The sequence below is a fragment of the Henckelia pumila genome, chromosome 1 (genome assembly GCF_033568475.1).
Source record: "Henckelia pumila isolate YLH828 chromosome 1, ASM3356847v2, whole genome shotgun sequence".
In the NCBI taxonomy this organism is placed as follows: domain Eukaryota; kingdom Viridiplantae; phylum Streptophyta; class Magnoliopsida; order Lamiales; family Gesneriaceae; genus Henckelia; species Henckelia pumila.
The window spans coordinates 153279220-153306377 of NC_133120.1; the positions used below are offsets into that span (position 1 = coordinate 153279220).

General features: G+C 32.6%; 5 protein-coding genes across 6 annotated transcripts; all 5 read right to left on the reverse strand.

Annotated features, from left to right (window-relative positions):
- Positions 1-2787: 2787 nt before the first annotated feature.
- On the reverse strand, positions 2788-5343 carry LOC140888914 (protein WHAT'S THIS FACTOR 1 homolog, chloroplastic). 2 transcript variants are annotated; one of them, XR_012152102.1, is made up of 2 exons: positions 3962-5343; positions 2788-2921 (listed from the first exon to the last, which is right to left on the reverse strand). XR_012152102.1 is itself a non-coding variant. In XM_073296619.1 (2 exons), exon 1 carries the CDS (start codon positions 5275-5277, stop codon positions 4033-4035), a length of 1245 nt encoding a protein of 414 aa, XP_073152720.1. In that variant the 5' UTR covers positions 5278-5343; the 3' UTR covers positions 2796-2921; positions 4019-4032. The 2 variants fall into 2 exon arrangements, 1 of the variants encoding a protein (XP_073152720.1); XM_073296619.1 differs by having other exon boundaries at positions 2796-2921; positions 4019-5343.
- Positions 5344-8222: 2879 nt separating this feature from the next.
- Positions 8223-12103, reverse strand: LOC140874700 (protein PALE CRESS, chloroplastic). Its single transcript, XM_073278055.1, has 7 exons — positions 11949-12103; positions 11776-11843; positions 11316-11510; positions 10498-10584; positions 10063-10113; positions 9047-9226; positions 8223-8681 (listed from the first exon to the last, which is right to left on the reverse strand). Exons 1-7 carry the CDS (start codon positions 12067-12069, stop codon positions 8451-8453), a joined length of 933 nt encoding a protein of 310 aa, XP_073134156.1. The 5' UTR covers positions 12070-12103; the 3' UTR covers positions 8223-8450.
- A 6499-nt stretch (positions 12104-18602) lies between these two features.
- LOC140875663 (sm-like protein LSM2) lies at positions 18603-20359 on the reverse strand. Its single transcript, XM_073279421.1, has 3 exons — positions 20257-20359; positions 20020-20178; positions 18603-18852 (listed from the first exon to the last, which is right to left on the reverse strand). The coding sequence occupies exons 1-3, from the start codon at positions 20257-20259 to the stop codon at positions 18733-18735; spliced, it is 282 nt and encodes a 93-aa protein (XP_073135522.1). The 5' UTR covers positions 20260-20359; the 3' UTR covers positions 18603-18732.
- A 346-nt stretch (positions 20360-20705) lies between these two features.
- LOC140874245 (uncharacterized) lies at positions 20706-21407 on the reverse strand. Its single transcript, XM_073277524.1, has one exon. It carries the CDS (start codon positions 21405-21407, stop codon positions 20706-20708), a length of 702 nt encoding a protein of 233 aa, XP_073133625.1.
- Positions 21408-22092: 685 nt separating this feature from the next.
- Positions 22093-26111, reverse strand: LOC140884990 (BTB/POZ and MATH domain-containing protein 2-like). Its single transcript, XM_073291903.1, has 4 exons — positions 25378-26111; positions 24483-24831; positions 22983-23259; positions 22093-22522 (listed from the first exon to the last, which is right to left on the reverse strand). The coding sequence occupies exons 1-4, from the start codon at positions 25794-25796 to the stop codon at positions 22344-22346; spliced, it is 1224 nt and encodes a 407-aa protein (XP_073148004.1). The 5' UTR covers positions 25797-26111; the 3' UTR covers positions 22093-22343.
- Between the last annotated feature and the right edge of the window lie 1047 nt (positions 26112-27158).

Consider the following 27158-nt stretch of genomic DNA (forward strand, 5'->3'; position numbering starts at 1 on the left):
GATATATATTTTTCTGTTTATCTATGTTATAATATTATTTTTTATATTAATCAATTTAAAAATTATATATATGTGTGTGTCTCATTTATAATTTATAAATTTTACGTTGAATATTTTTTTGTATAATGATATATAATATTCTTTTTATAGTATAGTAATTAGTAAATATGAATTTATATTTATAATTGTAATTAATATAATAATTTAAAAGACAAAAATATGTATGTAGTTCAATTAATCAATTTAATAACAATATTCAATTTAAAATCAATTTAAATAAAGGTAAAATTGACTTTTGAGTTTGATTATATACCAATTAAACTATTTTTAATAGTTCATATACCAATTTGACATTTTATCAATAGTTCATGTACCAAAATAATTTTTAATCTGTTTAAAAACTATAATAACTCTTTTATTTTATATTAAATACTATAATAATTATATTTGAAAATTTGATCACAACATATTAGAAAAAAAAAAACAATGTTTACGTTTTATTCTTCAATTAGTACATTAACTTCAAGTTCATCTCACAATATTAAATGAAGAGCGTACAAATTTGATTATAATAATCAACTGAAATAATTATGACGAATAATTTGATTTTTTTTATTTTGATAAATAGCTTACTAAATTATTTTTTAAAAAATCGATCATAATTTGATTTTTCTGCTAACTTTGTGGTATATATATGAAATTTTTGTAAAAATATTCTGCTGTTATTGTTTTAATGTGTTATGTTAACATTTAAATTATTTTAATTTCACTTTATGGAGTATCCAATCAATTATACAAATTTAATATTAACTTTGAATGTATTTAGTTAATTAATAAACGGCCAACGAGATACATACATTCCAAAGGCTTTGAATAATATGACATTTGATCTAATATTAGAAGATATAATATATATTAGTATTTCACTGCACGCGTTGCGTGATCGTACATTTCGTTTTTTTAAAACAATAAATAATAAATTAAAAAATTAAAAAATTAAAAAATAATAAAACAATAAATTATAAATTTAAAAATTAAAAAATAATAAAATATAACGTTTTTCTAAACAAATATTCACAATATATATATATATATATCTTATAAAATGAGTGTCATATTTGTAAATAAAATAATATCAAATGACATAAAGTGAACTTTTAATGGCTAGAAAAGAGGAAACCGTATAAAATGACTATTTTGCCAATAATTTTGGTTTTATTGAGAATTAAGCTAGAAGATAATGGTAATTTCAAATCAAGATTCACCAATTAATTGAAAGTTTGTTAATTAGAAAGTCTCTACTTAATAATATAGTAAAATATGATCATTTTGTATAAATAAATTAATAAAATATGAACATCATTATTATTCGGTATAATAAAGCTAAATATTTCTATCAAATCATTTTGATGAATATTAATAATATTTTTCATGTATAATTGTTGTTAATTTAATCAATTTATCATTTTAATATTTTGAATAATTTTCATAAATATATGGTACAAATATTTATATTTTATGTACAGTGTTTTACGTTTTTTTAAAAGTATTTTTAATTTAAACTAATATTGGAAGGGTTATTTTATTATTTATCTTTAGAAAATAAAAAAAATATCATAAATGGTAGTGTCGTCAATTAGTTAAATAACTCTTATGTCAAGGACTCAAGAAAATAACGCTCTAAATTTTCTAGATTCTTCATCTAAATCTGAAATTTTCATTGGCTTGGGAGACATTTATAAGTAATACTTGATTCAACAATTTTTTTTTTCTTCTCACGAATCTCTACCATATTATAAAATTTAAATTTTTAGTGTCATATTCCATTATTTTATTTAATATTAAATTTATCCTTATTTGTTTTAAATTCATTATTAAAAAAAATATAAAATAAAAATATCCGCATAATGTTGTTATGAAAAAAAACCTAAACCACAAAAATATTCTACATAATGTTTTATTTAACTAATTTTGAAATTTTTTACAGTTGTTTTCCATACGCTTGCATCACGTCGTGTCAAGGATGCTAATACACAAAAAATTCTGAGCAACACCCCTTAATTAATATCATAAACCATCCGAGTTTAAAAAGTGTATTGAAGTAAAAAGGTCATCTATGGTAAAGTCGAGAAAATATAAGTGCAATTGAAAGTTAGCGATTGCGGGTTTTAATATCGTTAAAAAAAAAAAAAGGAAAAAGAAAATTTAGGTGCAAGAATAGCATCCAAGAAATGTATACTTCAATGGGAAAAGGCCAGATGTCAAAGCAAATAAACTTCTATTTCCACTTTATTTAACATGAAAGATAAACTTTGAACATTCTATATTATATAAAAAAAACATAAACTTAGAAGCTCAAAATACGTAAATAATTCGTAGTAATGGACGACTTCATCTTCTTAGTTACTTGGTAGCAAGGTAAAAACCAGATGTTCATCAAATATCAAACTGGAAGCAAATTCGAACCACACGGGAACGTCACAGAACACTCTTCATCCACCGTGACAGTGTAGTTATGCACCGGTTTGATCAGAAACGGAGGCAAATGAATTAGCAGTTCACAGACACATAGGCTGTCAACTTCTTTTAACCACCTACAGCATTCCTCTTCAATAGGCGTCTCTCTGTGCCTATGACCCCTGTGCCTGTGGCCATGTCCCGAATGATGTTGACTGCCTGATTCGTCGGGAGATGGGGGATTAGGAGGCGGAAGTTGTGGAGATCGAGGAGGGACTGGCATGTAAGGCAACTTGGAGCATGCATGATTTACCAATGCAAACTGTGATGCACAAAGTGGTGGGGGATTAACAGGTGCCCATTGCCCCTTTGTCATTGGATATAGTACCAGAAGCACCATTGCGAGCAGACACAATTTGAGAGAGATGATGGTTCCATCCATGTTTGTTGAAATTTTCTCCAATCTGCAAAAGGTGGAGAACAAAAGATACGAGTTAGAAGTAACTGTGCCCTCCTATGTATGTACTTATCAATTCATAACCTTTTCGTGCTTCTTTCAATTAGGTGTGTTTCTAGGTTGACAAAGCAGCTAAAAAGACCAAGACAATGAGTTAAGTGTGACGAAAGATTATTAAACTGATACTATCTAAGAAAGTATCATTCGTATTGTGTGAGGCATTATTTCTTGGCATGGTTAGTTACCATTTAGGTTCCACATTAGAAAGTTTGAGAGGAAAAAAAAACTTGATTTTTACATGTAAGTTATAAAGTAAAGAGACATCTTCAATAATAAAGAACTGATTTACAATCCAATACCAGCAAGAATACTCAACATTGTTAGGTCTTCAACTGTGATAATATAATCTCAAGAGCTAAAGGTGGATAAAAAAATAACCAATTCTTGGTGCACATGCATACATATAAAACCACCAGTCATTTAGATTAAAAAAAAGATTATGCATCATGGTCTCACTAGGATCAAATTCCAGAGCATTTCGCTGGCCTCTTTTTACTCAGTTATCACATCATTAACCAAGAAAACTTAATTCGAAGGTATAGAATAACTTGTAACTCTTACATTCCATAATCCAACCGATTTTTTAATCAAGAGAATGAGGCAGCATCTGGCATCATGCCTTGGCGCAAAGATATGAAACAATGATCTTACATAAGAAAAAAGTTATGTGTTGAATTAGATTCTTTACATTCAAAATTAAGCTCATAGATGAATACATCAAACCGGAATACCACATTTAACTGGAAAATCCCTTACTGACCTCAATCAGCTTCCTAAGAAATAAGCATTTGAGATGACATTTTCAGAGCCGACAAAATTTTAGGTTGATAAATCTTCACGAATTCAGTGTTTCAGAATTTTGTGAAGCAACTAGAAGTTCTCACAACCGATGCAAGTTTACATGAGACAAAGTGATTCAAATTTAAAACAGTCCCCACAACAAGATTTGGGAAATACATGCCAGGCATTTCAACAAAGGGCATTCACCTCTCTGGCATTAAGCAAGTATGCTGAAATAGAAAGGGGGGAAATTAGCACCCGTGCCTCGTTTATACAGTTCAACAATTTCTTATTTCTGTGCCGCAATCCAGACAGTTCAATTCTTTGTTTCTTTCCGCCACCAATTCCAAGTCCTTCCAGACCATTTCTTTCTGCAATCTCAACTGATCAGCCCTCAGCTGCTGCCCTTCACCCAGCAACTCCACAAACTTATCTCTTATTTCAAGAAGTGGATCACGATCAATTAACTCCTCACCGGTGTAGGCTTCCCTAAGCACCGCGGTATGAATCCCACCCTTACGCGACATATAAAAAATCCCTGAATGTCTCGTGAACACACTCGAGAACGCATTAGAAAACCTGTACTCTTCGCAAAACTTTCCCAAGACCGGTACAGGAACCCTCTTATAAATGGATAGGGAAAGTAACTCATGGAAAACCCCGACAGATCTCTTCTCCATCTCAGGAGATGCCTGATCCAAATGTGACACATCATTGTAAGGCGAAATGTAAGGAAGCTCTTTCCAATCCCTAATCCACTCTCTCATTTCCTTCTTGAGTAAAAAACCACCGGGCAGCTTCCAGTTAAATGCAGGCCTAACACGGATGCCCGTCAAACTTGATTCCTCATCCGCCCTCTTCTCAATTATCGATTTCGCAAATTCGTCATTCCAAGAAACCAGCTCAAGGAACGATTTTCCCTCTCCAGGAGCACCATGTAACCGGAAATATTCGGGATACTTGGACACCAATGTCACCAAAATATCATCCGGGAATCCAAACTCTCTCTTCACCTCAACTAATTTATCCGCACTAACGACCCTATCCTTGGACATCATCAATAATTTACACAGCTTAGACACGATCAAGATCTCATTTTCCTCATGAATCCTTTTCTCTTCTTCCAAAAACCTACTGAGCCTATCACTAGGACGAAGGAAATTAACTAAATCAGCTTTGGGCCTAATCCGATCCCTATAGATATCGAACAAACCCGGGTACCGGGCAAGGAAAACTTCGATGCTGTGAGGTAAACGCAGCCTCTCTCGACGTTTCTCCAAATAGCGGAGCGGAATGACCTGCCCGGGTTCATTCAGAACCTCCCGAACAACCCGTGCGCAAAGCCGCCATTTCTTGTCGTTCTCAATTGCTTGGTCGAGCTTGGGGTCCTTGCGCCAAACCACTTTCAGGCTCGAAATTGATGCGGTGAATTGGAGTAACGATAAGAGCACTAGACCATCGGGATTCCAAGAACTTGTGGATTTGATTGATGAAAATGTTGCGAGCTTTGATCTTCCAAGCATTTGGGGATTTGATTGATGAAAAAATTGGGATTTTGAGGGTTTATGAATTTGGAGGTCACAAGACTGAAGCTGCTGCACAGCTTAGGCTAACAAACCGGAAACAAATATATTAATTACACTTTGGATCCCATTAATTTTTTAATAAAATAAAATATAATAATTAATAATTTTATTTAAATTTTAAGGTTTTGTAACCAAAAAAAATATATATATTCTTTAAGGTTTAACGCAAAAATGTTTTTTTTTTTTTGGAAAAAAACGTGGAGGGAATTTTTAGGGAAAAAAATTGTATTTTTGAAATCCTAATCGCTTATCATAGATTCATAATGAGGTCGCTTGGTATTTTTTTAAAGAAAAGAAAATTTTTTGTACAAAGATTTTTTTTATCTGTTGGTTTCTCCAACCAAACCTACTATAAATCTAATTTCACGCTCAAATAGTTTTTTTTTTTTTGGGAAAATTGTAATTAATCTTGTAATTTTTCCACTTCGCAATGATGGTTATATATATTATCAAATTTTGGTTTTAAACCTATATTTTTTAATTTTTGACAATTTTAATCTTTTTTCATCAATCCTTATGTACAAAAAAAATTTACTTTAAATTTTCTTTTACCATAGTTTTCTCAACGATATATACGAAACTACGTTTTTATCATATCTTAATTCTGAAAGATCAAAAATAGATTTTGAGTACTTTTTTTTTTATTTAAAAAAACGCAAGTCTCGAACAAACGTCTTAAATTAGTGGTGCAATATAATAAAAGATCAAAAATAGATCTTGAGTACTTTTTTTTTGTAATTAATCTTGTAATTTTTCCACTTCGCAATGATGGTTATATATATTATCAAATTTTGGTTTTAAACCTATATTTTTTAATTTTTGACAATTTTAATCTTTTTTCATCAATCCTTATGTACAAAAAAAATTTACTTTAAATTTTCTTTTACCATAGTTTTCTCAACGATATATACGGAACTACGTTTTTATCATATCTTAATTCTGAAAGATCAAAAATAGATTTTGGGTACTTTTTTTTTTTATTTAAAAAAACGCAAGTCTCGAACAAACGTCTTAAATTAGTGGTGCAATATAATAAAAGATCAAAAATAGATCTTGAGTACTTTTTTTTTGTAATTAATCTTGTAATTTTTCCACTTCGCAATGATGGTTATATATATTATCAAATTTTGGTTTTAAACCTATATTTTTTAATTTTTGACAATTTTAATCTTTTTTCATCAATCCTTATGTACAAAAAAAATTTACTTTAAATTTTCTTTTACCATAGTTTTCTCAACGATATATACGGAACTACGTTTTTATCATATCTTAATTCTGAAAGATCAAAAATAGATTTTGAGTACTTTTTTTTTTTATTTAAAAAAACGCAAGTCTCAAACAAACGTCTTAAATTAGTGGTGCAATATAATAAAAGATCAAAAATAGATCTTGAGTACTTTTTTTTTAAAAAAAAAAAAAAAACGCAAATATCGAACAAACGTCTTAAATTAGTGGTGCAATATAAACTTTCTTAATTCCATACATTTATCTTCCCAAAAAAAACCAACATTATATTGTGTAATTTCAATATTCCAAAACGTAAAAAGAATCCCTATTTTACACATGCATAACATCTAAATACCAGAACTTCATCAAGAGTCAAGACCATAGCCTTACACATGCTAATCACCCCTCCAAATGTCCTAAGAAAACTCAGTTTCTAACTACTAAAAAAAACCTACATAATTTCCTTGCAACAATACATGCTTTTGAAAACTGCTCCACTTGGTGTATCCATCTATGATCTATGTGCTCATACATTAGTAACACAAGAGCTTCAAATCGTGACGGACTCGAGAATTTAGTCGAAAAGCCGTGTGGAGAATCTGAAAGAAGATATGCCAAAACTTAATGATTTTTCATACTTTTCAATCATGCCAGCATAGGAGCAACATTGTACATCTCCATATGATGTAAAGGCGTGCTCGTTGCTGTCTGATTTGCTTCGAACAACGTTGAAATGATCCGACCGACCCGGCCTTGGAACTTCTAACTAAAGAAATCAAACTTGTAGCCATGTTTATGCAAAAACTGCAAGTTTCTATTGATGTTTTAGAGGGATTGGGATATCTTATGTGGGAATGAAGTATGCATTATTTTGCCTTTATATAGTATAAAAAACATTAAGTTGACAAAGCAAAAGTTGTGATCTTTGTCTCTTTGCCTACCCCACTAGGGAAAAAGGACTGGTCATCAACTTGCAATTGATGATGGCCATAATTGATTGAGATAAGGTATTTTGTCCCAAATTAATTAATTTTTTAGTATATTTTAGATGAATACAGCATTTGCTGGGATTTATGGAAGTATTTAGCCCTTCTGGTTGTAGCAAACTGTATGGATTATGGAAAAAACTTAAAAAAATGTTGGGAACGTTAATATGTAAGATTGTGCTTGGATTGATGGACGTGAGATGATTGATTTCAAATCTCATGACATACTTGGATAGACAAAATTGAAATGGATTTCAAATCATACAAAAAAAATAGATGGATACCATCATACTATAGCCAAGAATCAATGACTACACATTTTGTTAGTGAGAAGAATAACGGAACATTTTATGTTATATCGGGAGTTTTTTTCTCGTCCGTTAAATATCATTGTATCATGTGAATCCCATGTTTTTGACGAGTGAACCTACTCCTTATTTTCAGCAGGAGAATTCGAAAAAGGAATCCGAATATAGCAAAGTACATTTGTACACATGTAGGATCTGAGATATGATCTCACCCCATTCTTCTTCTGTCTTCTTTGAATGGAACAAATTAATGGCAACTTGACATGGGCCTAATTGTTGGCCCATATGGTGCACACATTTGGGTATCGGGGTTCTCTGAGTTGGACGTCCGACTTGGGCCCTCCTGATTTGTAAACTCGATTAGAACGGGCCCATTTATTCATTCATTCACATGCCTTAATGTTGCATTAAAGCAAGGCATATATGGAAGGCACCTTACCTTATCTTGAATTGTATGATATGATTTAAGAGTGATAATACACAAGACTTCTTGGGTCCCATTTCTATCTAATAATGTTCTGAACATAAACAATCATTCAAGAACCATTACAAAATCTTCCGGGAATTGATGGCGAAGTCGAGATGCAAGCTACCATGTCAGATTAATGGCCAAATTTAGCACAGCTTCGACCTGGCTGATGGCTCTCTGTTTCTCCTGCTGCTTTAACATACTACCAACCGACTCGGGGTCGAGGGATTGGAGGTTCACTGCATCATGTTCGGATCGAACCTCTTGCAGCAGTGCATCCACTTCTCTCACAAATTCTACCCTCAAAAGAATGTCATCTGCTTCAAAGGATGGTCTGATTGGGCCATGATGCTAAAGACAAATAAAGAAAAGTGAATCATTATTACAAGAAAAATCAAGAAAATGCAAGATAAGTTTCTAATGATCAGCCAAGATTTAAACAAATATAGCATATTCGAGTACTCCATCTTTGTCTGTAATAATACAAATAGTATTAGACGTACAATAATTTGGATGATAACTAAATTTGGTCGAAATTTCTCAAAATATGGGGGCAAAAAACTATGGCTCATGTCTTTTGGAAAGAGGATTGCTTGACGAAAAACAGGAACATTTGCTAGTGTAATGTACTAAGTAGTGAAGCATTGATCTTGTACTACAGGTGTATCAAAAAAAAAATTCCTTCAAAATGAAATGTCCAAGTCAATGATATCTACCTTATCCATGTCAAATCCAGGCGGAACAAGAATGCTAAATGGATCTTCTCGTGGGAAAGTCTGAGCCATTCGCTTCTTACATTCCTTAAGCCACACAATATCATCAAATCCGTCATGCAGATTCAAGAGATCATTGAGTAATCTCATGGCAGGAGTCGCCTGCCGTTTCAAAATCTCAGTCTGAAACAGGAGAACAACTTGGATGAACGGGATGAAAAAACAAATGTTGATGCATCACACACAACTTGGATTATGGTACATGCGTTGTATCATGAATTTCTTGTGTATAATATGTTTCAAATAATCAGTTTAGTTATGCTTTTTCATAAAATGTAAACTTGGTTTGATTATTTTCCACTAGTGCCTCTTGGATGCGTGCATATGGGTAAAAAACTTTTTGTTACTTTCAAATTTTTGATATGCAGGAGTTATATGATCATGTGCAAATTTAAAATCAAGGAATATTTTAATAGTTTTAAAATTTTTGAGAAGTAGATAGGAAATAAAGTTATTGGTGGAATACGACTTCGAATTAAAATAGATTTATGTTATTTTTATTAAATAAAAATACATAACTTTTATAATTTGAGAGGAGTAATGGTAAAACACATACCATTACAAAGATAGTTACTCTAGGCCCTCAACCTTAATAATATGCTAGTAAACATCACGTGTGGTTTGCACGTGCTAATTAATTTAATTATTTGAAAAAGAAATATTTACAAAAAAAACTATAAGACAGAAAAAAATTGTGAGTTTCGAGATAAAATAAAGAGAAGTTGGAAGAATAAAAGGGAAAAAGGTGAAGAAATGTATGAAGATTACTAATAAGCTCACATCATCAAAGTTACAGACAAAATTATGCAAGGGAACACTTGCTCTAAAAGATTCAACCACTGTAGAGATTTAAGTATAGGGAGATCGGGATATACAAAAACAGGGTCATTATGTTATATATCTCTTTAAATGACTGATAACAGATGAACAACAAATATGATATCATTTATGATGCATACCTCAACCCGCCGGTACAGGAGATCAAGACTTCTAACTGCATCTTTCTCATCCTGACAAGAGTTTGATTGCAAAATTAAAAAAAACACATCAGGCACAAGATAAAGATTAAAACATAACGAGTTAGGAATTAAGAAGAGGTTAGACTCTCCACAATACATACACTCGAATTTTATCAAATGTAATAAAACCAATGACCACAACATCCCTGTCATAAAATATCGATCCAGATTTTCTTTAGAACAGTTAATTCTAAATAACAACCTTGTTAAAGCAATAAAGTGAATTTACGTGCCATTAGCATTAGCTAGCCTATTAACTACACTTTGAAATAAAGTTTAAAAAGCCATTGATATCTCTACAGGCACCACATATCATAACCAATGCTAGTATCAAAATAAGTTTTGGAACCATCAATACATGGCATGATAACTTACATCGCGTCGAGCGAGATCCAAACGATTCCATATGACCAGCAGGACAAGTTCATTGAGTTCACCTTTCTCAGCAGCTTCCTCAATTTTCTGCAGTGAAATGTAAACACAATAACAGTCTAATAGAACATGAGCATCTACTTAACAATAAGATATATATCAACAAAAATTTCGAAAAGACAGCTTAGTAGCAATCCTATCCGCAAGGCATAAAAACTTTAGCTATTAAACTAAATCCTTTCAAAAATTAAAATCTCTCTCTCTCTCTCTCTCTCTCTCTCTCTCACACACACACACACACACACACTAGTATTTTCAATTCATATTTTCATTTTACAATCAAATTTCATTGAAAAACAATACTAAAAAAATATATATAATAGAAAGAAATAAATTAAAATAATAAATTCTATGAATCATTTAAAATGGTAATTAATTTTGATTTCTTTAAATTAGGAGACGGTGTTTAAAAATAATAAGAGTATTTAAGGTAAAATAAAATAAAAAAGACTTCGTCATCCACACCAAAATTCATTACTCTCTAAAGGTCTCTCGCCTAATAGAAAGCACCTGCCAGTCCTTCACATTTATAGATCATTTTTGTTACTTGAAGGCCAAAACTCTTACTTCTTACATACATTCAGCTCTCAGCAAGTGATGCAGTAGTTCATAAAGCACGATCACTTTATAACCGAGATTCGATGGAGTGAGTGTTGTCAATTACTTGGCATTAGATTCAAAGCTTCAAAGAAGCTCCATCTGTACGAATATATATGACAATAATCCATATATAATACATTCTGAGCTACAAAAATGAGTACCTCTTCGACCTCTTCAGCTGATCTTATGAAGCTCGAAACTAATTTCTTGGCTTTTTGGCGGTCTTCTAATGGATAATCCTGCAATCTTAAACCAATTTCACGGTACTCGTCCTCGATCCTTGCCTCTTCTTCAACTTCCTCCTGTTGCCTCCTACGCAATTCCTTGGTCTTTTCCCTCTGCCTGGCTTGCCATTCCTATCCTGAAAAAAGTTAGCAACATCTCTGAAAAATACAAAAAACCAAATCTTTGGTGCATTCCCTTTTATTGGTTAATAAGGAATAAAAACATTATCTAGATAACAAAAAATATATATAGTTTCATGAACCCTTTTGACCAAAACCTTAGTTAACCGAAGCACACAAGCTGATCAAATATATTCAACAACCAGTCAAGAAAATCACAAAATTGAACAAAACCCACTAACAATTGCAAAATTGACAAGCAATAACATATACATACATCATCGTAGTACTCTTTTGGAAGCCCATACAAGTCTTGTTCTTCTACCTTCTTGCATCTATGCAGAGCTATCAGTTGCAAACAAAAGCAGAGAAAGGCAAAACAAGTATTGAAAAAACTAATCTTGATTATGCTTGAACTGAAAATTATTACACAGTACGCTCGAAACTAACATGAACCAAGAAGAAACCTCCTCCTATGCAGATGTGGGGTTGGAAGAGCTGTAGGAAATCGTGAAGATGTAGAGGGTAAACGCGGCGGCGGGAGATGCGCTAAACGAGATAGCCGCTCCATTTTTCTTGTCGCTCAGGCGCATATGGATTATTACCTTTTTATCTGATTAGCTGACTTCTTATGTAATTATTTATTATTTTATAACTAATATTTGCCACAATTTTTTAGATCTATAATTTATTAGTTTCTTTTATAAAAAAAAAGATCTAAAATTTATTATTTTTTTTTTTGCAAATAATAATTTATTCCGTATCTTTTTTTTGAAAATATTAGTATTACAAAGTAGATGTGTCAAAACGGGCCAGCGGGGCTGATCGGCCCACCTTTTAGGCGGGTTGTGAAAACATCAACCCAACCCGTCTATTTTAGGTTGTAGGGCGAGCCAACCCGGCGGGCTCACGTGTAAAATGACGGGTTTTTGCGTGCCAACCCGCAACACACCGTTAGACGGGGTGGGATGGGTCGGCCCATCTTTTAGGCGGGTTGAAAAATTGTCAACCCAATCCACCAATTTTGTATGGCGGGGCCGGCTAACCCGACGGGTCTAGCCCATTTTGACATCTCTATTTTATAGTGAGAATAATTAAATAAATGTACACATAAAATGTAACTTTTTTTTTTCTGATTGAGTTTTATAACAGAATAATTTATGATAAATAAATCTATCTAATCTGTTCGATATTACCGCAAATGTATGAGTAGAGATGACAATGAGCCGAGTTTGAACCCGTCCCGTGTGAAACCCATCCCGTGTGAAACCCGTCTTGTCTGGGGCGAGTTAAAACCCGGTCACACGAGTTATAAGGCGGGACGGGTCCAGGTCAATGGGTCTGGAGACGGGTCCTGAGTTTGGGTATACCCGTCCCAGACCCGCACCGCATATATATATATATATAGAGTTTCTTTCAAGTGCCCACCTACCATGCCTACCACCATGTCCACCAATGATGTGGCACTATTCTATTGGATGTGATAAAGATGTGATAAATTGTAGGTTCAATAGAATAGTGTCACATCATTGATAGGCATAGTGGTGGGCATTGTAGGTGGGCACTTGAAAGAAACTCTATATATATATATATATTATATAATGTATACTGTGTATATATATATATATTATATACATAAATAATATATTATATTAAATACACACACCGTAATTATATATATAATAATTATTTTATATATTATATAAAATATATATTGTATATATATACACATAATATATAATTAAATATGGACTTATACATATATTATATATATTTCATATAATAAATTTGTATGTATTTTTAGATGTAATATATAAAAATAATAATAATTAATTAATTTTTTAAAAAACTAAATATTTGTCGGTCGGAGGGGTTGGACCCTCTTGGTTTTTATGCGGGGAGGGGTTGGACGGGTCCGGGTCCAATTTTTCTTTGAAACCCGCCCCGTTGCTATCCTTATGTGCGAGTCAAGTTTTAATATAGTGTAACATGTACGATTATCATTCCACAGAGATTGATGTATGATAAATTTACCTAAAGTACAATTTTTTTGTTAACTAAGAGGCAACATGAATAATTAATAAACTAAATAAAAGGAAGAAAAATGGAAAATATAAAATAAAATAAATTAAAATAATAAAAAAATAATAATTGTTGGGATATTGGTTCACCTTCGCTTTAATCTTCTCTAATGATTAAATTTCAATTATCAAGTCATGATTTTGACGAGATTCCTTAACCTATCAATATACTTTATCGAGCTATATTAATCTAATTAACAAAATGCAATAACCAAGTGTCCTTGTGTTATTTAACAATTGCATTCGCATTAATGAACGGTAAATCATTTAAATTTCGACCTATTGAACTATGCCTATCAACATGTACTCAACCTCATATGTCTATGCAAGTTGTGATATGAATCTTTAATAGCATGAATAACAAACAAGATTATAGATGAAACGCGCCCTCAATTCAGTAACAAAAAAAATTCAGAGTGTTTTTTCGACCTTTGAAACAAGTAAAAATTTGGATATTCACCCTAGTTTAAAAGAAACTAGTAATAAATAATGACGATAAACAATTGTGATTCAAGGGAACCTTCAAAAAACTTGTCTTTGACAATCCACGATGAAGAACAATCGACAAACGCCACAAAGTTATTAAACTTTGTTAAGTTTGATTTGAACAAAACAAAAGCTTCAATAAAATTCTAGAAAGAATTTTAGAGTTGATAAAATCAATCAATAATCAATAATCTAAATAATTCTTGTATTGAATAATTAATTGTAAGGTTTACAATATATAATAAAGATAAACTAAATTTCTTAATAGAATTAGACTATAAGTTTTCTAGTTGGACTAAAATTATAAGATTTCTAGTTGGACTAGACTCCAAAACCTATATATAGACTTTAAATCTCGCCTATAATACCTAGTTATACTTGAAAACCTATCTAAAGTAGTTTTATGGGATTTAAATATGATAAATCTTGGCTAATATCAAATACTAATAAAATAAACCCTAAAACTATTATCATTAATTGAGGCTCTTAAAATAGCAAACACAAACCTTCAATTAAATTATATAATAATCAAGCCCAATAACTTGAACTTCCAAGCATAATCTTTCAAGGTCTTTAATTTCTTTAAATTGTCATTTTTTTGATCACTAAGCACTTCAATGATGTTGAAATGTATTCCAACTTAATTGCCATGAATCTCAAATCCTTTTAATATTGATGACATTTTGTTAGACACTTTTTGATAATTTATCACGAATCCTTGAAGCGCTTTTTTAAACAGCTTGTTCCGTCCCCTTGTTTTTGGACCTCGCGACAACTCTAGCATATCCCATTTTCTCTTAGCTTGATTATATCGTGAGCTATCCATGATTGCATCATACTCCCTTTTTAAAAAAGATCTGTTCTCGAATATTGCTCGTCACCTACATCAAAAAATAAGAAATTAGTAACACTAAAAATTTTATCGACAATAGAATTACCTCGTATTTTATCCTCGCAAGCTTTATTATCCAACTTGTCCAACTCCTCCTCATCAATTATTGTACCTTGCACACTCATAACAAGATCAAAAATCACAAAATTCTTCATGCACAAGATAAATACCTCGACACCATTAACATTCAAAATATGGTCAATATTTCATTAAGTCTGACATAAATCAAATTCCTTCTCTTTTTAAACCTAGTTAACCCCAAAACGAAATTCATAGATATGTATAACCATTGTGCTTTAGAAATAAGAAGTGATCTTCATATGTAACTATAACAAATATTTATCCAAAGTAGTCATTATTTTGGATTTTCCAATATAACACAAAAGCACGGATCGGGGTGACGACCAAAGCCCGGGCAGTTGATATGCCCGCGGAATGCCGTCGCCTCGATCGTGGCGGACAGTACGCGCCATAAGGCGTGTCTTGGCGACTGCGTGCTCCCGGTGCTGGCCAATGGGCTCCCCATTCGACTCGTCAAACTTACAATATATGATTCCTCAACAAGTAATTCACTCAACGTTGAACATATAATGAAACTTTTATTTTCTTTAAACAAGTACACATTGCTCAAATAAAAATTATCATAAAGACCATACAAACATAACTCAAACACTTCCTTAAAATCACTATCAAATGCATACAATTCTTTAACATTCTCATACCCCAAAAACATTAAATCCAACATAATTAGCACAAATCTCAAATTTTCAACATGCTCATTCAAAATTCTGCTATATACAAAGATTTCATCAAAGTATATCACAACAAATTTATCAATATGTGCATGCAAAACATGACACAACAATATTATAAAAGTACTAGGCACATTAGCTAGTCCAAAAGTCATTACTAATCATTCCAAAAGATAAGAATTTCCACCTATACAACTCATGGACCATTCACACACATCAACATGAGCCAAATTATCCAATTTTTAATATGCACAAAATCAAGAGACTTAAGAGCAAGATTCAAAAACAAAACATATTTCATAGATAACACATTTTCAAATCTTCCAACAAAGTCACTAAATCCATGCAATATAGAATTGTTATCATACCTTTGAAAGTTGACATTGGATTTGTATTTTAGACTTGAGTTTACATCATACCTCACAAAGGAAACAACTTTCAAACCCCCAACCTCATCTTGTGTGTGCTTAACTTTACATGGATAAAATAGAGCCGTCAATTTGGGTTAGGCCCGCCGGGTTGGCCCAGCCCGTCACACAATTTAAGTGGGTTGAGTTGAAATTTTTTCAACCCAACAAAAGGTGGGCCTAGATGGGCCAACCCACCTAGGCCCGCGACCCGCGCGGGTTGGCCCTCCACGGGCCTAGGTTGGCCCGCGGGCCTAAAAAATTAATAATTTATTTTTATTTTTATTGTTATATATATATATTTTTAATAAAAGTTGTGATTTTTTTTTTTGTATTAATTACTTTATATAAAAGAAATACGAGACGTCATTTATTAATTTATTGTTGAATATGAGATGTTATTTGGATTTAAATGCGCACACAATTGTATTTGTATAATTAAACGGTTGGGTTTTTTTAAAAAAATGAATGAATTGTTAGGAAATCAATTTATTTGCATATGTTAGCTTCTACTCCCAAACTCAACCAAACATATACCACTTCAACATAGATTATCCAAGAACAATTGGACATTCCAAATCTTGAAGAATCTCGCAATCAAGATTATAACGGACAACACACAAGAATTAAAGCAATAATAACAAGGACACCGGAATTACGTGATTCGATGATAACGTGCCTACATCCACGAGCGACCGCCACTTTTATTGAATCAATTCAAGTTTCTTTCAAAGAGGGAGAAGAAATTGAACAATTTACAGACAGAGCCTTTCCTAGCTAACCCTCTATCACGTTGAATCTTCGAGCATAGAGAAGTGTTCAGCTTCAATGCGTCTCTGTTATCAACTGTCTTCCTCGAAAAAACAAAAATTAGTTTTTAATCCCCATCGTCCAACGGCTAACACAAATGATGGGCCACTACTCAACAAATCTTCTTGGGCCCAAATATTAAGCCTTCGGCCAGGGACTTAACATTTCTTTGGCCCAACAAGATTTATGTTCACTCCGAGTCCCGCAAACACCATCCAGTTGAAAGACACCACTCGACATGAATAATTAAACGGTAATAACAATTCATTTCCTTGAGAGTTGAGCTCATCTTCTTACTTGGTTTTTCTAGCCAACACAAAAGACAAATATCCAAATTAAAAATTTTGAATCAATATATTAATCAAGGTTTTTTTTTGAACGGATTAATCAAAGTTTTAAAAAACGCAAAATGTGATGAAGAGTCACAGTGAAGCTTCAAACTTCACATACTTAAGCGAATTAATTTAAAACAAACTTAAGCGTTAAAAAATGTTTTTTTTCATTTTTGATATAATTTTAATTATATTAAGTTACTTAGTAACATATAAACTTAAAGATTTTAAAATAAATACATAATTTTTCAAGTTATAAAAAAACATAAGTCCCAAAATAATAAATTATATGTATTATATTTAGTAAAATATTTGTGTTTGGTCAAATTTCATCACTTAGTCGCAAAGAAAATAAATGTACGAATTAGATTTAATTTAAAATTTTATTTTGTTTAAAAAAACTTATATTATATTTATTATTGTAAATAAAATTTAAAAGTTAAAAATATTTGAAAAGATAACAAATATTTAAGTATTATTTTAAATTATGCGCTTAATATGCTCAACCAAAAGGGTTGACTGTTTTTTTCCTCGTTTTTGCTCACGCTTAAGCGGCATTATTTCGTGCTTTTTTAGAACTCTGATATCAATACTGGGTTGGTGTTTTTCTATACTAAATTTTAACCATTGGATTCCGAATACATAATATAATGTCAATCAGTTATAAGCTCTTTAAATTTGTTTGACAAATTTTTTGTCAAAAAGCTTATAAGCTGTCAAAACAAATTATGACAGCTTATAAGTTGTTTTTAAAAAATTAGGTCACCCTTACTTTTTTTAAAAAGATCTTAATTTGGTATTTTACTTCTCCATATTATCCTTATATGTTTTATTAAATTTCCACCAAGTCCTTTGTCAATTTTTTGTACATAATTTATCAAATTTTTTTCTAAATTAAAATTAAAGTAGTTTATTTTTTTAATATATGTTTAACATTTATGATAAATTTAAAACTATTTTTTTTTACGTATATTACTATTTAAATTACTTTAATATTATTTTACCTTTTTGGTAATTTCGACAATAAAAAAAACTTATAATAGCAAACAAATCAACATTTTTAAGTTGTTTAAAATAATTTCATCCAAACACTTTAACAACTTATTTTTAATATAAGACCTAACAGCTTATAAGCTCCTAAAAGAGCTTATAAGCTATTTTTAAACACCCTCTTAAGCATATTATCTTAAGAAAAATTAAGCGTCGCTTAAGCGAACTTTTTAGAATCGCTCAGGCGAGCTTTTTAGAACAATGATTGCAAGACCACCATGCTAGGGAAGTTCAAAAATCAAGAACTGAACATCTCCTTCCAACGAAATTATCCCTATTGAGTGCATAACAATCAACACTGGAAACTACTGCATTTAAACGAGAAGATACCTTCTTGGTACCCGCAAAATGAAAAAGTGTTCGAACTTTTCAATAAGAATGCGTACATGTCTGAACTCATCACATTAGATAGATTAGAGAGAATCTATGCGCCTCGAGCTTCTCTTCTAGTGGCATCATGAAGCAATTCAACATCAACTCCCTCAGGTGGCAATTGGACGTACCTAACCACCGATCCTCTGATGAAGCAATTGCGCACAGAGAGCTGCCCAAATAGAAATAATAGCATCAATCCATCCATCAAGCAGGGAAAAGAAACCAAAGAACACAGAGTCGATGATGAATGATGTTTTCATACATCTCATTTCTCCCAGTCTGCCCCACTAGGAGGCCCTGGTACTAATATGATGATTTTGCTTCAATAAAACAGCAGTAAAAAAACCAGGATTTATTTAGTCTTATGACCTTGGAAATAAAAAAAACGAGAACAAAAGAGTACGAAGCCACCCCCCAAATACCTTATTTGACATTAACTAAGTCACTGAAGTACTTGAGAACATTTCTTCACTCATCACTCATTCTTCATTCCAACTTATAAAGCGCGAGTCTTTGAATGCGTTATCAATGGCAAGATGCATCATTTTAATATATAAGATATTAAGATCCATGACCACATTATATATAACAGGATTTAGATTAGCCCAATTTCCACAATATAGAGTAGAGCTATAGTTCGCATTGTGAAATTGCAAACATAAAAACATCCTGCATTTGCAACATCACTACCCATTGCAAAGCTGACAAGTTTATTGAAACTGTTTCAAAGAGTTAACAAAAATAATATGATCAGCAATAAACAAGATCCCCCAAACAGTGACAGAGGAAAACCATATAAAGAACACGAGAAAATGCTTGCTCTCCAATTAGCGATATACCGAAAAATAACCGAGGAAAATGTGAACACAAAGCACTAAACCCAAGTTTCGAGTAAAAACTTGAAATAATTGTGGAAACAACAAAACTTGAAGCCACAATACACTAAACTTGGGTTCCGGTTAGAACACTCGTTAAATTCTAGTTACCAGCATCTTGGAAAAAAGAGGAATTTGGCAGTATATCAACCCAAGAACAAGGCATTAGCATAATGCAAGTATAAGAGATACAAGAAGATCCAAAATCCTAGCCCACAATAAGAGTTCGCCGTGAAAAATTCAAAGAAAGAAATTGCAAGCTAAACAGTAGCACGACCATAATGAATTATAATTCACCGTTTCACAAAATCAAGGAAAACCATAGTTTCATATTATTATGGAACAGCACAAAATAGAACAGTAAACTAACAACATCAAACATATGGAACAACATTAGGAGTAGAGAAACTAAACCCTAAACCCTAAATTAACAAAGTGATGTTAAAGAAAAAGAGAGGTACCATGTGGGGGTACTTGTCTTGATCAACAACCCTGGTGTTTTCGAGCTTAATATTCAAATACTGATCCACGGAATGAAGGGTCCCTCTGATAGCTAAATCATTCTTCAATTCAACAGTCACTTCTCTCCCAACCAATTCCTTGAAGTATGAGAAGAACAGCTGTAAATTGAAGAACAAATTAAGGACAATAGAAAGTGAAAATCTAACAGAGAAGAAAGAATCAAACTCCAAGCACACCATTTTCTGCGAGCTGGCTAAGCAGGCGACTCCGGCTGCGCTCTCGCCTCTTTGTTATATTATTATATTATTATTACCGTGTGGAGAGAAGAGGCCCTCATATTTCTATGGATTTAAAATGTAAACAAAAAATTATACTCGATTTATGCTTGTTTCACTTTTTAAATTTTTGCGGAAAAATGAATTTTTTGCCAAATCTGTTTTTTCGCATTTTTACAAAAAAATAAAATAAAAGTGGTTGGTATTCAATACAAATTTATTAGATAATTTTAGCTTATTTATATATTCTCGATTTTGTTTCGACATTAATCGTATTTTCCAAAAAACTATACACATAACTAGGAAATTTGATTATTGTAATACAAAGTAACAAGTGAACACGATAAATTTCTTACATGTGTTATTGTCACATGTGATATATTTATTTTTTTTTTAAACAAACTTCAAAATCATTGATAATGATAAGTATTCTTACAAACCAGATTTAAATAAGAAGAAATAAAACTCGGAGGCTCGCTCCAGATTGTGGGACTAACATAAAAACTAGAGGCTTTTGCTAAAGCATGAGTACACTCATTCGCTTGTCGCCGAGCAAAACTTATGAAGAAATCTTGCTCGCTTCTGATAATATCCTTGCATTTGTGCACAATAGAGGTAAACTCGAAAACACCAACATAATCTGCATTGATTGTGTCCACGACTCCCTTCGCATCAAGTTCAAAAAATATCTTCTTTGAGCCTAGACTGTGCACCCACACTAGAGCCTCAAGAAGACCCATTGCCTCTCCCTCCATCACATCAACCGAACCATGAAAGATACAGGTTCTACAGCTAACGACCTTTCCATCCTCGTCTCTCAATAAACATCCAATCCCATACTTATGTTCATCCCCAAAAAAGGCAGCATCCACATTGCATTTAATAATTGAGTGTGCTGGTTTATGCCACATGGTACACAATGTCTTTATATTTTCAGGGTGTTGCATCTCATTACAGATCTGTTTGGCACCCATCCAGTCACTTAAACACTCTTGTGCCATCATATTTGCTTTAATCACGTTTGAGTTGCTATTATTCCAAACTTTTTCATTTCTTTGCTTCCAAATGCTCCATAACAGCATGCAAAACTTACCTCTCTCACATCCCCTCATTTCTGCTACTAGTTCGAAGAATATTTCCTGAAAAGATTCTGCTTTTCGCGTTCCAGCTTCTATTTTATCGTATAACCTTGCATATTTCCAGCATTCTTGTGCCAAAGAACATGAGATAAAGAGATGTCATCTATTTTCTATTCCGGAGTCACATAACGCAACTTTTGGTGGAAGTTTTATTTTCCATAGCACGTTCCAATCTCTTCTCATGTATAAGTCCCCACCTGTTCCAATTGAGCATGCCAGATGGTACCCTGATTTAACTCTATAGCAGAATAGAGAATCATAATAGACGCTCTAGCTTTATTAAAAAAATACAAAAAAATCTCAAAGCAAGTGTGATATCATGAGAGATTGAATTGGATAAATATTTTAAAAATGTTTTTAATATTTTATAAATTAATTAAAAAATAAAATATTTGTTTTGACAAGATTTTGTAAAATACTGTTTTTCAAATATAATTTTATTTAAATATAGTTATTTATGCATCAAAAAAAAAAAAGTTTTTTAAAAACCAATCGAGTTGTATCTTTCATTGTTTATAGAATCGAAGATGGTTAAATCAAACATATTACTTTTTAACAATAGAAATATTTTTATGTAACAAAAACATTTTTTTTTTGTCACAAACGCATGTTTATTTTTAAAACTTATAAATAAAACATTTTGTAAAAAACACCTCTATAGAACATTTTGTAAGTACTTGACTAATCAGAACCCATCGTACCCTCAAAATCAAGGGAATCAATCATTCACAAAATACAATTAACAACATAGTCCACAGTTTCCTGTTACGTTGTTTGTAGGAACTAGACAACCCAGAAATATTACATTTACAACTGGACATTGCAGCTGGAAAAATGTCAAGTGGAGATTCTATGCTACTACTCTCTCTTTCTCAGCTATATTAAAAATCACCAGTCACAAAGAAGCTTCTACAGTCTCTGCTTCACACGTCGGCCATGAACATCACTTCCATCGAGAATAACTTCGGTGCCCAGCTTTCCAGCCGCAATAGAATGCTCGTTGATCCTAGCAACATATTCTAATAGTTCCGTCAGGACATGAGGGCAACTTTCTTTCAGGTAGTCAAAACCATCAGTCTGCATAACAGCTGCAGAACGACACAACGTGTTAAACACAATTTGGACAAATGTCAAAAATTTTAATATCAATCTTGTACTGGGAACATAGCAATTCGAGATAGACGCAATTAGATCATTGAAAAATTAAGACAAAAAAAATAATTATATGGCAAATCAAAACAATATACATGACAATTGACAACAAAGCTACAAGTGGCTCAACCTTCAAAAAAATCCCACCTTCATATGGATGATATAAATTATTTTGCAGAACATACAAGGAATCGATCATAAACTATTCTCCAGACGCATCAAGACTAGTATAATTACCACAGTAATAGCACCAACAGTAGAGTTTTGAAGCAGAAATCATGGTAGGTGAACAGCAGGTAGCAAGTAGAAGGCATCCATTTATGATAGATATACATCAATTAGGATTTGTGGAATCCTCATAAAATGAACCAGAACTGGAGTGAACACGACAATTACCTCTGAGATTTTCAGGCAATGCAACAAATTTTAGGCACACAGATTTCAACTGGAAACAATGGTGCTGTTCAGCCAATGCTAGAGTTGTAGCCACAGTGTGAATAGCAACATCCGCACATAGGTTAGACTCACAGAGCAACCTGAGCCTATCTAAGCCATACCGATCAGCAGCTGCCAGCAGATGCTGAGACATCAAGGTTGAGGCCCATTTTGAGTTCAAACCAGTAAGCTCTACAAGGTCAGGCAGAACATCCCAGTACATAAAATGAAGTAGAGCCTGCAAACATAAATAGTAAAAATGAAGGGCAAGGTATTGAGATATTTTCTACTTAGATTAGATTAGAAGAACCAAAATGTAAATTATTCAGTGATTTTTAAGAAAGACACGAGTATAAGATGACCTGTCAATCTTGCATTATTCCAACAAAGTTGGCATAATAATCCAAACTTGAAAATAAATCCCAAAACCGAGCCCAATGATGGTGCATAGGTGTGGGACTTGTACCACGTGATACATACTAAATATCTTCAGAGGATAGAATAACGAGACAGAATGCCAAAAAAAATGAAAAATAATTCAGTGAAATTAGGATGTAAAAGTAAAAGGCATAATGTAGGATTGTGAAGAATGATCCAAATTGAAGCTCTAGAGATTATATAAAAACACAAGGGAAACTGTCTTGATGTCAAAATCATGTGATAGACCAAGATGATTGAAAACAAAAAAACCCGATGGTCAATGGGAAGGAGACACAATAGAAAAAATATATTTTTTTAAGCATAATTTGAGGCAAGCAGGTATGTACCAGCCATAAAATAAGAATATTATCAAAAAATAATTCTCAACCAACCTTTACCATTGAAATTTCAGTTTATTGACCACAAGATCATTCTTTCACAGCAACCCTGGGTTTTGATTCATTCAACTCAGCTTTTAAGAATCCTTCTTACCAACGAAATAACAAACCAAAAGAATGGGAATCTCCCTTTCTTTCTTTCTAAATTGAAAGGTTTAAAATGGTACAAACAAATAAGACCAGCTTCCTTAATTCAATAACTTTTGTCTCAGGGAGAGACCCACAAACAGGTAATATCGCATGAATATGATAATGAAAATGGGTAATCTCAAGTACACTAACAAATAAATTAAGCCCAACATAAGAAAATTGAAATGATTTGGCTCAAGAACCCGCTATATTTGGCCCGGTTCACAGTTAAGAAACAAAAAAAAAAGCAAGCTAAAATGTAGAAAACCACCTAAAGATCCAGGTGCAAATATCATTTACAAGCTAAAGCCACCCCAAAAACATTTTTGTCTAACGCAAAAGGGGTGGACTGAAACAATGATACATGTCCAAATAGGCAATATCATTATACCCACTAACCCACACAAAATAATAATAATAATAATAATAACAGTAATAAACGCATAATAAAAAGTCAGTTAATGGCGCAAAAAAATGTGATTGTTTGTGTGAGGAAAATGGAGGAGCAGACAACCTTAAAGACAGGTGCTTCCATGTCCTCAATTTGTATGCATTGCGTGTTTTGATCCTTCATTGGACCATATAATTGAGCTCTAAATACTGGTGAACGAGCAGCGAGCACCAGCTTGTGAGCAGCAAAGGTTTCTCCATCAATCTCAAAAATTACATCAGTTCCTTTTCCACTTTCCAGCAGCTGTCCGAAATGCTGGCCGATGTCTGATGGTGGTAATGGTATAGTGTAGATCTTAGGTCCCTCTGTATGGGATTTGACTACCCCAACACAGCAATGAACTTGTAGGCAATCATCCTTCAGATAGTCTGAAGTTTCCAGAAGTGTCCTTTTATAAAAGCGTTTGTAACCCCTACAACCAAAATACACTCGTTGTGAAGATCTCAGGCTCCATAGAGAGAAAATTACAAAATGCACCAGATGACACAAGCAGATGATAGATGTAATGGAAAAACATATCAGTTGACAAAGAAATGAAGCATTTTCAAAGCTTAATGAAGGTACATCTCAGGTAGCTATGTCAAAATAGCATCATCATCATTCAATCAGCCAGCAGATATTAGCAAAGTTGTATCCGTAAAAAAGTATTTATACAAAAGCATCATCATCTGATGGTTTCATGGCACAGTACGCATTAGAAAAATGAAATCATCCAGAAAATAAAAAAAAATCCAGACAAATAAATTCCAAAAAGAATCAGACAACAAAGCTAACTGAATAACAAGCATTTTAGTCCAGATTGAGCACTAACTTTTCTTCTATATGAAACAAAGATGGTTAAAACAATAGCAATAAAATACAATGATAAATCGATAATCATAGGCTGAGCTAGGGAGATAATCCACAAAACCCAGATAAATATCGAGCAAAACCCCTGAAGAAACGAAGACTGACTCACCACATGCTGCCACGATACTTAAGCGTGTAGGGTCCACTCTCCAACGCCCTACCAAAATGGCTATGAACCTTGTGCCTCTCCCTCCCACTCTGATCCAACAGCGTTAACTCAAAAAGCGCCCTCACATCCGCACCTTCGCTAGCAAGTGCAATAAAAAGGGAAACATACGTGGCGTTATCCTCCATGCTTTTCCCATCGGGATAGAAATAGATCGCCCACGAGTACCCACCGACAATAAATGTATCCGACGCTATGTACTTCCCGATCCCGATCCCCTTCGACAGAGAATACCCCGTAATCTTGAAATCGTGTGAGCCGTTAATCGTCTCCGTAATCGACATCGATGTCGTCACCGAAGGCTCCGTCGCCGGCGCCTTAGACGATGATGGTTTAGCAGTCTCCTTACAAACCCTTCCCATTACCACAACCAGCACGAAACCAAAAACTATCACAGGATATCCGAAATTCAACCTATAATCAAACGATTAACAACGTAACCGTTACAAAATAATGAGAATGAACGACAAAAGCGGGAAATTGAGAAGTAAGAGTAAGCGGGGTCAGATCTGAAAGAATTTAAGTGGGAGTAGACTCGGTCTATGGATTAGGGTTCTAATGGGTCGAGGAAATCTAGGATTATCGTTGGCCTTAAAATGAACCTGGATTTCTAGGGTTTCGACTGAATCGGATTTTCCCCCTAAGTTTAGAGAGAGAAAAATCGAATGATGAATGAAAGGAAGAAAGAAAGAAAAAGGCGAGTCGTACGTAAGCAAGAAACGGATATTTATAGATGCCGTGTAATATGACCCACGCGGGCGTAATTTTTTTTTTTAAAAAAAATTAAATAAATTTAAAATTAAAAATTAAAATTAAAATACTTCTTCCCTTTATAAATGTGTTGAAAATTCAATCGTGTTAAAAAATATATTATTATTATTATTATTATGTTAAATATTGAATATTGAATGTTGAATATTGAATTGTAAAATGTGAAAAATTAGTGTGTGATAATGTAGATGATGATGTTTTAATTTTTGGACTAATCTCAAATGTAGATCTATAAATAGGTCTTCATTTATGATGAAAAACACAATTGAGTTGAGAGAAAAATATTATAAAGTGTAGAGTTTGATATATTTTGAGTTTTGGAGTATTTACTTTTTACCGTAAATTTTTACTTTTTCACAACACGTTATCAGCACGATCGCTCGAAGGTTCTCTATAATTTCCGACGCTCCAAAATACAAGAAGAAGTCAAAAATATTCAACAAGTAAGAATTTTTATTTTACTGTTTATATATTTTTATTGTGTATATATTAATATATAATATCATGTTATGAAAAAAAATAAGTTTTTTTTTCAAAACTTGTTATAAATCCTGGGAGGATGTTAAGACGACATCCCACACTCCCGGTAAGGGATACGACAAGTATAAAAGCCTCTAAGGTTCTTAAACAATATAATCATATTTGTATAATTTCATGTTATTATATAAAAGGTTGTCTATGACACCGATCTTATAATAATGTGATATGATATACTATACCTGACTTTATACTAACTATATTGGTATAATTTCACAATATTATATAAAAGGTTGTCTACGACACTGACCTTATAATAATGTGATATGATATACATAATTATTTAATTATGATTATCATTATATGCATTGCATCATTATCACGAATTTTTATTCAACATATACTCGATTTTTTCTTTACCCTCAACGGTCGCAAACGGCTAGTTTTTGGCCTATAAATATGTTCACTCAAACTTA